The following is a 10,410-nucleotide window of genomic DNA, read 5'->3' as shown; positions in this document are numbered from 1 at the left end:
AATCGTTTCACAGCTCAACTAATAACTCACAGGATGAACCATACTAACATTTGGCTACAAAGAACACATTTACTCACAATACCTTTTGACTCATACATCCTTTGAGTCAAAGGAGTTTACAACTTGTCATCTTTCCTTATTCTGTCCATTTTATACACTGTTGCACATTCAGCTCCTGTTGCTTAATATGGATATGGACAACTTTGTTCTTTAATAATGTACTTACACAAATTACAAAATTACAAATTACACAAGGGTTAATCAGTGTCAGAGAAGAATAATGTTCTATCAGTCATGCTTCAGATACCAATTATTTTAGGATGTTGTACTTTGTAAAGTCTATCATCTCCTCATTTATCATTAAACGATGTCTATATCCCTTCCCTCTGTTTTGTTGCCTCCTGCTACACTCCACCCTCCAGATTCTAGCTTATGGGGACATGAACCATGAGTGGGTGGGCAACGAATGGCTGCCCAGCCTGGGTCTGCCCCAGTACCGCTCCTACTTCATGGAATCCCTGGTTGACGCCCGCATGCTGGACCACCTCACCAAGAAGGAACTGAGGGGTCAACTCAAGATGGTGGACAGCTTCCATAGGTCTGACATTAGTTTTCCACTGCGTGTTGGCATTTTTATTGTTTCTAGGCAGAGAGCAATTAAAAAAGACATTGTAATAGTGAATAACTGTTCTGTTTCTTTGTTGTCCCAGACTAAATATTCTCAGTTTGAGCATTTGAACTGGGATAGCATATTTTCCGCACATAGGCGGGCACATTCATGTAAGTGCGCATGTACACTGTATACTGTGTATACGCAGTATAGTATCCTTCCACCCCCGAAAGCCACGTGCACCATGCAATTCGAAAACATTTTTTCGTCCACGTGTGTTAATGCATTGTTGGTTGTTGCAGTTATTCACGCTGTGAGATTGGTCGTGCCCTCCTTTTTTATTCTCTGTGCTAGTTTTCGTAACTTCATTAGTCAGTGACTCAGTCAGTCAGCAACATTTGCATTTATTGGGCTGGCCCCACTGTTGGCCGCTGCTCTTTCAAAATGATTCAGCGCAAACCTTTACACCCTCATGGGTCTTCAATTACATACTCTGTGTTTATAGTGGTTCCACTCAACACACTCCAAACTTATCACACGCTAAGACTGGGATATTTTGTTGCACTTGTTTAATATAATATGCTGAATAACTTCATCACTCGCCTCAGCCAAGTTGCCACTTCCTGTATCTGTCATGTCAAATTACAAGCTATGTAGCTTTTCATACAAGGTCCAGTCATATACTGTCCTTGGTTTCCTAGTCCTCAAATAACATAGAAATTGTCTGACGTCTTTCTTTTCTGATAGGGTCAGTATGCACTATGGTATCATGTGCTTGAAGCGCTTGAACTACGACAGAAAGGAGCTGGAGAGGAAGAGGGAGGAGAGTCAACATCAGAGCCAAGGTAAATCTACTCTACCAGCAGTGTTGCCAGTGTGGGGAGGGAGTTGGCTGAGAACACAGCAGGTTCCGCTGGCCCTTGGTAGACAGCCATTGCGTGAACCTCTGTGTTTTGGTTTCCTTTACACCTGGGTGAACACCAATGTCTCCTCAGCCGAGAATTCTACCAAACCATCCGCACTTAGCCGTGTTTGGCGCCTGGGTTTAGGGTGATATGGTGAAGTCCTGCGTCAGCTATCTCATTCACTTTCCAACTGTGGTCGATAACAGCGCTCCTGTCCCCCTCTCCGCAGATGTGATGGTATGGTCCAACGAGCGAGTGATGTGTTGGGTGCAGACGATTGGTCTGAAGGAGTTTGCAGACAACCTAACAGAGAGCGGGGTGCACGGCGCCCTCCTGGCACTAGACGACACCTTTGACTACACAGACCTGGCCCTCCTGCTCCAGATACCCAATCAGAACATACAGGTAACCCATCCACATACCCAATCACAACACTCAGGTACCCAATACATACCCAATCAGAACACACAGGTAACCCATCCACATACCCAATCACAACACTCAGGTTACCCAATACATACCCAATCAGAACACACAGGTAACCCATCCACATACCCAATCACAACACTCAGGTTACCCAATACATACCCAATCAGAAGACACAGGTAGTCCATCTACATACCCAATCATAACACACCGGTATCCCTCAGTCTTCCACAGGCACAACACGCACGACCTACTCAACACGTCATGCCGACATATTATGTAAGGGGCTTATCTCACGAATGCTGTCAGAAATCCACATTACCACACCTGCTGTTTCCCCGAATGTCGAGATTATCGCAATCTTCAACACCCTTAATTATCTTAATTATGATCTTAAAACACTCCTTGTGTATCTGTCTCAGGCGAGACAGCTCCTGGAGAAGGAGTACAATACCCTCATCGTCATGGGAACAGAGAGGAGGCCGGATGAGGTAAGACAACGCAGACTGTCAGTCGGAATAAATCAATCAAGATGATCACTCCTACTAAGGGCGGGAGCAGTTTTAGCCCGACAGTGCCAAGACTAAGACTTTCTCTGGATTTTATTTTAGCTTTTCAAATTCTCCTTTTGTGGCAAAAATGTGTAGTGAGAAAACACTATATTCTAGGCATATGCAGCAATGCAAGCCTATATTTTAACACAACATGCTAATTTGCTTAACCACATGGCCAATGCTGTAAAAAATAATGCAGCTGTTAAATTTGCTCAACTACTGCAGTATGAAAGAGCACTTTGTGCTCCTTGTTTGTTATTTGACATATACAGTGTGTTTATACAGTATAGGCTACAGCAGTGGTTCTCAACCTTTTCAGGCCACGACCCCCAAAAAAATCATCGAACTGGGGATCCCCCAAAATAATCATATCACCCCCCCACCCTGACAAGCACTTACAGTAGAATTGTAGGAATTGAGGCATTTACATTTAGTTTGACTTGGTTCCACAGATAAATATTGTGAAAATAGTCGATCTACAAGATCACAACGCCTCATGTTGCGAGGCGTTGTGAGCTTGTAGATCAGCTATTTTCAAAATGTTGGTCTCTTATATTATTTGACAATTTGGCCAATGTTTGACCAGTTTTTATAGTATAGTTTGTTTATTACTTTTGATGCAGTAATGGTCTTTCTTTTTTAAAAGCCCTTAAATTGTCACTTCACGTCATCTGGGCATCCCCCCAAAATCACGTGGGGACCCCCCTGGGGGTCCTGACCCACAGATTGAGAACCACTGCAGTATAGGCTACAGCATGAAATATATGTATGAACACTGGACTAAATTACAATAGGTGGCCTCCCATGCTTGCGTTTGTTATTTTATACATGACTGTGTGTTAACAGATGGACGGCACCAAAACGTTCACACGCTCCCCCTCATGGAGGAAGATGTTCAGAGAGAAGGACCTCCGGGGCGTGACCTCTGATTCCTCAGAGACGTTACCCGCCAACTTCCGTGCCTCTGCTATCTCCACCCCGTCTGTCACCCTGAGGAAAGTCCAAAGTGAAGGTATGGAGTTGGGCTGAACACTTGCAGTAGTAGACACGCACACATGCACGCGCACACACACTCACAGCTTTAATACGCAAATGTATTTCTAGTTAAGCAACCTTAATCATACAATGTAAAATAAAAAACATGTTTAAAAAAATGCCATGCTACACTACTGTAATATGCTTTGAATAATCCAAACAATTAGGACTGACACAGATTTGATCAGTTATTTGCCAAACAAATCTTTATGCCTGTGGACATCTAGCCTTTGAATGTTCTGATACCTTCCTATACTCCCTCATCTTTACTTTTAGTTTTGGCAGTTGTGTAACATATTTATTTCGGTTCTTGATATAATGTTTTATTTAATATCGCTCTGTCCTTTCTTTCAGTCAACTCTGGTCCTAGGGGTGAGTCGGGGTCTGTGAGAACATATTCCTGCTAAAAGATAAGCACACAGGTGAGAAAAGCACCTATATTTACACATTCTAAATGCTAAATGCCTAATTTTGTCAGGTGAAAAGAAGCACCTGGTAAATTCATGACGGCACTGCAATCAGAAACCAACTACAAAAACCAATACATTAATAATAATAACTGTAAATAATAATAATGATAACTGTTCCAATGGATCTAATGGAGTTAGATCATTGCTTAACCATTTGGCATCACCTTGGCATCGCTATTTTCAGCTTGTCATTATAATAAATATTTGTAAAACAAATGGGGAAATGGCAATTACTAAATCTGGGGAAAACATTATTCCTCAATTCATCCACGTCATTGCTGTTGCAATTTTATCGCATGCACTTAGCTTCTCATCATGTCATCATATGAATAAGAGCACTTGTTTATTTTCTGCGTTTTGTCGTCATTTTATAGACAACCCCCCCCTCCCCATCCGAAAAAGAAAAAAGAAGCTACTTTTTTTGAAAGAAAAAAAGCGGATCTACGTCAAGATGGACACTAGAAGATGACCAACACACGATCCAGGCCAGACCTCTCAAAGAATCAAAGAGAAATGAGTGAATGATATCTGACAAGATGATAATATAGAATAGAATGAGTGAATGTCTGTCTGTCTGTTCCCCCCACCCCCCCACACCCCCACCCCTCTATCTCCATGGTCCACAGTTGTGGCATGAAGCTGTATGACGCTGTAGAAAGTGACTCCATCAACCCCATTGTGAGTTCATCTTCCGTTCCGAGTGTGAGATGGCAATATTGACACAAGGTGTCCTGATTTTTTTATTTTATTTTTCCATTGAAAAATACATTCCCCAATCTAGAGAATGATGCCCCCCCCCCCCGCCTCACCCTCCCCCAGTTGTTACTATACTCTACCAAGTAACATCTCAGTATAGTGCGGATAGCAGTGGTGGAAAGTAACTAAGTACATGTACTCAAGTACTGTACTTAAGTAAAACTTTGAAGTATTTGTACTTTACTTGAATATTTCCAATTTCCAATACTTTTACTTTTACTCCACTACAATTATTAGAAAACTTAAGTTACTAATTACTTTGCAGATATAAATTGTTACATTATAAAACATACATTAACCACTTAAGTCCTATTTTATACCTAGGCTATTTGAAAATAGCCGATCTACAACTCACTACTTTTACTTTTGGTACTTTAAGTACATTTTGATACCAATACCTTTGTACTTTTACTCAAGTAAATTTTTAACACCAGACTTTTACTTGTAACGGAGTACTTCTACATTGCAGTATCGATACTTTTACTTAAGTAAAACGTTTGAGTACTTTTTCCACCACTGGCGGATAGTAGGACAGAGCTATAGAGGGAGGTCTCAAAGGGAGCTATTAGATGAGAGTGTACACGGGTAGTGTGTACATGGGGGGAAGTGAATTATATGTTCTTAAGCCATAACAGACAATATGAGATGCACAAATGTGAATAGGAAAGACGATGGGACAATTAGTGAAGTGCATTATGACAAAATCCTGTTCAAACAACAAAACAAAAAAAAGTTAGGCGTTTGTGTTAATATGCATGCTAAAACAAAACCATTTTAGAGTGAAAGTCATGATGTTAATCATCTAACGATGTGGAAGCTTGGGTAAGGAATTTGTAAAATGTGTGTGTTTTATTTTTATCATTTTTTATGATAACTACTATTGTATGTATGTACAGTATGTATGTATGTGTGTGTGTATGTATTTGAACTGTATGTTCATTTCATACTTAGTTAAGACTGAGTGTAATTTCATTTTAGGTTGGACAAAGTAAATATGTTTTAAATTATGAACATTTAAGATATGCTACTTGTATGTGTACATTTTGACAAAACAAATGGTGTTATGATTTAAATTAATATTATTAATGGAGAGTAGTGATGATAATTGAATATAATATGATAACAATAATGATGATTGTAAAAGCTGTAATTAAAAAAAAAGATACCTGTACAATGCTCTCCCAGGATTTATTTCACAATTTCCCTTGATAACTAAATTTTTTACAACAGTCAATCCGTAATCTGAAGACCCACCTCTTCAGACTCCACCTTAGCCCGTAGCACTTGCCGTAGCACCTGCGCTAGTCTCGCGTAGCCAGAATCTCCAAATGCTCTATAGAGTCTGGAACTACACCTCCCGAAATCCGTGTAACGGAAGCTGGCATTTCCGGTCACGAAAATGTATTTTAAAATATCTTTACATTTTATTTTTTAATTTACATTTCTGCTAAGCAGCAAGCTATATTTGCTTAGATGATTTTGATTCATATTAGGATAAATTTGCACGACTGTAAAGACAAAACGGAAGTGGGGAGGAGGCTTCACTTCCGCTTTATATTTGAATCATGATCAGAGCTTCCGAGTCCCAGACAGTATGACCGGAAACATTTGAAAATTGTGGGAGGCAACAGTCTGGCCACGCGAGACTACACCTGCCCTAGCCTTGACGACCTTGCAGGTTTTATGCAATGGCTAAAATGTAATTTAGATGGTACTAATAATCAGGACATTGACATAGTTTCTGGACCCAACCCAACCAAATTATCAATCAACAAAAACAAACTTGTGAAACCCATTTGATCAAAACAACAAAATCCCATAGTTAACTTCAATGCTCTCTGACTCTAAATAGACGGTACAGCAGAAGAATATTTGGGGGCCCACTTGCAATATCCTCACAGCCCACCACAGGTTGAGAACCACTGCCCTATAGCAATGGTTCTCAACCTTTTCAGGCTGCGACCCCCCCAAAATAATCATGTTTGAACTGGGGACCCCCCACCCTGACAAGCACATGAAGTTGTAGGAGTTGAGGCATTACATTTTGTTAGACTCGGTTCCACAGATACATATTGTGAAAATAACAGATCTACAAGCTCACAACGCCTGGCGTTGCGAGGCGTTGTGAGCTTGTAGATCGGTTATTTTCACAATGTTTGCCTCTGTCTTATTTTGATTTGACAATTTTGGTCAATGTTTGACCAGTTTTTTATAGTATAGTTTGTTGATTACTTTTGATGCAGCAATGGTCTTTTTTTTCATTTAATCTTTTCTTCAGGTATTAAAAAGGTCTGAAAAGTCCTTAAATTGTCACTTTAGTGTCATCTGGGAACCCCCAAAAAATCATGTGGGGACCCCCCTGCGGTCCCGACCCACAGGTTGAGAACCACTGCCCTATCGCACCGTCTACAGTGTGATCCCATATTTTTCGTCATCCCCAGTTGTCAAGTGACCACCTACGTACTTGCAGGCACACTCAAGTCTTGTTCGTGAGACTACACAGCTGTGGTCAAATAAACAACTCTGGTGCTTACTGTATCCATAAATCAAGGTAAGTTTCTCTTTCTCTGTCATTCTATAAACATAACTGACTAACAATTTACAACGTTTTCATCAGCAAGGATGATGTGACCGAGATGAAAAGCTTTTCACCGGATGTTGTTGCAGTTTTGAAATTAGGCTTAAAATGTGGACATTTTGGAGAGGAAATGCATCCTCAGTCTATTACTGTTGTATTGTGCATTGTGTGTAATTATGTACCCTAAACACTTTAAAACACTTAAGTATTTGTCAAGGCAGGCAGTTTAGAAGAGTTTAGAATACATATAGGCTACTGAAATCAAATAATGAAGTTCAAATAAACAAATTTCCTTTTTATTTTTTAAACAATAGCTAAAAGAAAATGGACTAATACTATATACACATTTCGTGGTTTATTCCTATTGCTTGGATGGAGACACTTTGATTCATAACACTCCCAATTACTCTGTAAATGCTCTGCATTTATGCAGTATAGCAGTGGTTCCCAACCAGTGGTCCGGGGACCACTAGTGGTCCTTGAGGGGGTTCCAGCTGGTCCCCAGTTAAAAGATGTAGAGTTCGGGGCACGGTGGCGCAGTCGGTAGCACTGTCGCCTCACAGCTAGAAGGTCCCGCCGGGGACGCTGTGGGCGCTGGGGCCGTGTCTTCTCCGCCGCGTCATCAGCGCCCATACCCTAGGTGGGGTTGGCGAAAGTGCCTACTCTGTGTGGAGTTTGCATGTTCTCCCCGTGTCTCCTAGGGTAGTTAATACCCTCACAAAAACATGTAGTAATCCTGGTCACTATAGACCATATTCACACGGCGGCCATATTGGAATTTAACATTGAAAGTGCCGCCACCCCAGTGGCACGGTGGCGCAGTCGGTAGCGCTGTCGCCTCACAGCTAGAAGGTCCTGGGTTCGATTCCCGCCGGGGGACGCTGTGGGCGCTGGGGGCGTGTCTTCTCCTCCGCGTCATCAGCGCCCATACCCTAGGTGGGGTTGGTGAAAGGGCCTACTCTGTGTGGAGTTTGCATGTTCTCCCCGTGTCTCCTAGGGTAGTTAATACCCTCACAAAAACATGTAGTAATCCTGGTCGCTATACCGCCTCCCCCATGACAGCCGGGGCGCCTGATGGAGGGGAAGGGAACTGGTTGGAATAACGTGTTCCTTCCACGCGCTACGTCCAACCAGGGAAACTCCCTCCTGTCAGGTGACAAGAAGGTCAGTTGGCTCTCATGCCTGAAGGAAGCATGAGCTCGGCCCTGGCCTCCCTACTGTGGGGGACTGGTGTAGTGCTGGTGTAGGGCGGGTGTAGCGCCCAGGATCACTTAGGAAATTGGCACCGGGTGAAAAAAATGGGTTACAAAAATCGCGGGATAAAAAATTTTAGAAAAAAAAAAAAGAAAGTGCCGCCACCCGGGGTGGCTACTTTCATTGACTTCATAGAAACATGGCCGCCGTGTGAATATGGTCTATACCTCCTCCCCCATGACAGCCGGGGCGCCTGATGGAGGGGATGGGAACTGGTTGGAATAACGTGTTCCTTCCACGCGCTACGTCCTACCAGGGAAACTCCCCCCTGTCAGGTGACAAGAAGGTCAGTTGGCTCTCATGCATTGAAGGAGGCATGAGTTTGGCCCTGGGCTCCCTTGGCTGGTGGGGGGAGTGTAGCGCCCAGGATCACTTAGAAAATTGGCACCGGGTGAAAAAGGGTTACAAAATCTTGGGATAAAGAATTTAGGGGAAAAAATTTGAGTTTTGGTAACCAAATGGACCCTTATAGATCTTTAACTCTTGAGAGTGTAAAATGAAATTATTGTTAAACATCTGCATTACTTAATAATTAAAAGAAGTCTACACAATTAGAGAATGTCGAGGAATTATAATTTTTTATCAATGCTTGCCTGTTATTATCTCTCCTATGGTACCAACATCAATACAGCATGGAATTGTGGACAAAATCTTATCCAATGATTAGAAAATATTTTAAGTTTTGGGTCTGAGAGGCTAAATCTCATCAAACGGTGGTCCGCGGCTCAAATGCCGAATAAATAATGGACCTTGATATGAAAACGGTTGAAAACCACTGCATTATAGCATCCTTTGTATCCATTACATTCACACACACCAACCTGTTCTTCTGCAGTTAGCAGGTTTCAGTATCTTGCTCGAGGACACTTCACGTCAGGAAGAGGGGGGAAGAGGGGGAACAGAAGTTGGAACTTTCCAATTCCCAGACGCCCACGTTACCCCCTGAGCCACCGCCACCTCTTCTGTCATGTGAAGTATGTGCATGTTTTGAATGCAAGGCAATACAGTAGATCAGGGGTCTTCAACAGGGCGTCCGGGACCCCTAGGGGGTCCTCAGAGTTACTCCAGGGGGTCCGCCAAATCTTTGTGATAGGATTTGTTTTCTTTTACATTAACCACTTGAACCCTAGCATCTCTATTCTGAGGAACACTAGCCCGAAAATAGCAGATCTGCAGTTTGGTGTAGGGGGGTAAAGGAGCAAATCAAGTATCAAGTATTGAGGGTTTAATGTTTGAAATGAAAAAAAAAACATTTATGATAGTCAATGAAGCTATCTATGAAATCTATGAAAAGGTTTAATCTGCAACACAATTGTATGCAATGCAGTGGGGGTCCCTGCTTCATCTCTCTCTCAGCTATAGGGGGTCCTTGGGCTGAAAGAAACATTGAAGACCCCTGCAGTACATACTGTAGTGTATGTTATTCAAAGTTATGACGTTTGTGAAATAGTAACATTGGGAAATGACAAACCTTTGTCCATTTGTTTTATATTTGTTTTTATAATTATATTGAATCTTAGTGAGGACAGCCAGGCACCCTCAAAGAATTTCCGTAACTGGACCAGGAAAAAGCCCATACATGGCGTACGTCCAGTGAAATCACAAACTTTTTCTAGGAAAAACATCTGACTCATCTCTCTGCTACTCCCATTTGAGTGGGACTCCTCCGGCTCTTTCCGGCCTTTACACACTCCTTTAAAAGGGGGCCAAACCCTGGCCTGAGATCACAATCACAAAAGCTCGCTCACAGCTGTGTATATTGACCATTCATCTATTAATTTATACGTTATTTATTTAATATCTATTTATTTATTTATCTAAA

The 10,410-nt window shown here is 42.0% G+C and overlaps 1 protein-coding gene across 1 annotated transcript in view; it reads left to right on the top strand.

Annotated features, from left to right (window-relative positions):
- The window catches only part of LOC308105516 (liprin-alpha-3-like), a gene marked incomplete at both ends in the record, with an annotated part of 25,338 nt that extends 21,401 nt beyond the window's left edge, over positions 1 to 3,937 (top strand). The window contains 6 exons of the mRNA XM_080456301.1: positions 423 to 598; positions 1,358 to 1,455; positions 1,745 to 1,920; positions 2,364 to 2,432; positions 3,345 to 3,507; positions 3,885 to 3,937. Of these exons, the coding sequence (XP_080312427.1) occupies positions 423 to 598; positions 1,358 to 1,455; positions 1,745 to 1,920; positions 2,364 to 2,432; positions 3,345 to 3,507; positions 3,885 to 3,937 (735 nt within the window). The remainder of the gene's footprint in view (positions 1 to 422; positions 599 to 1,357; positions 1,456 to 1,744; positions 1,921 to 2,363; positions 2,433 to 3,344; positions 3,508 to 3,884) is intronic.
- Positions 3,938 to 10,410: the final 6,473 nt, after the last annotated feature.

Source organism: Gymnoscopelus braueri (genome assembly GCF_963280865.1).
Source record: "Gymnoscopelus braueri genome assembly, chromosome: 17".
Classification (NCBI taxonomy): Eukaryota; Metazoa; Chordata; class Actinopteri; order Myctophiformes; family Myctophidae; genus Gymnoscopelus; species Gymnoscopelus braueri.
The sequence above is the reverse complement of the archived record's forward strand: the minus strand, read 5'-3'. Positions and strand labels throughout refer to the sequence as shown.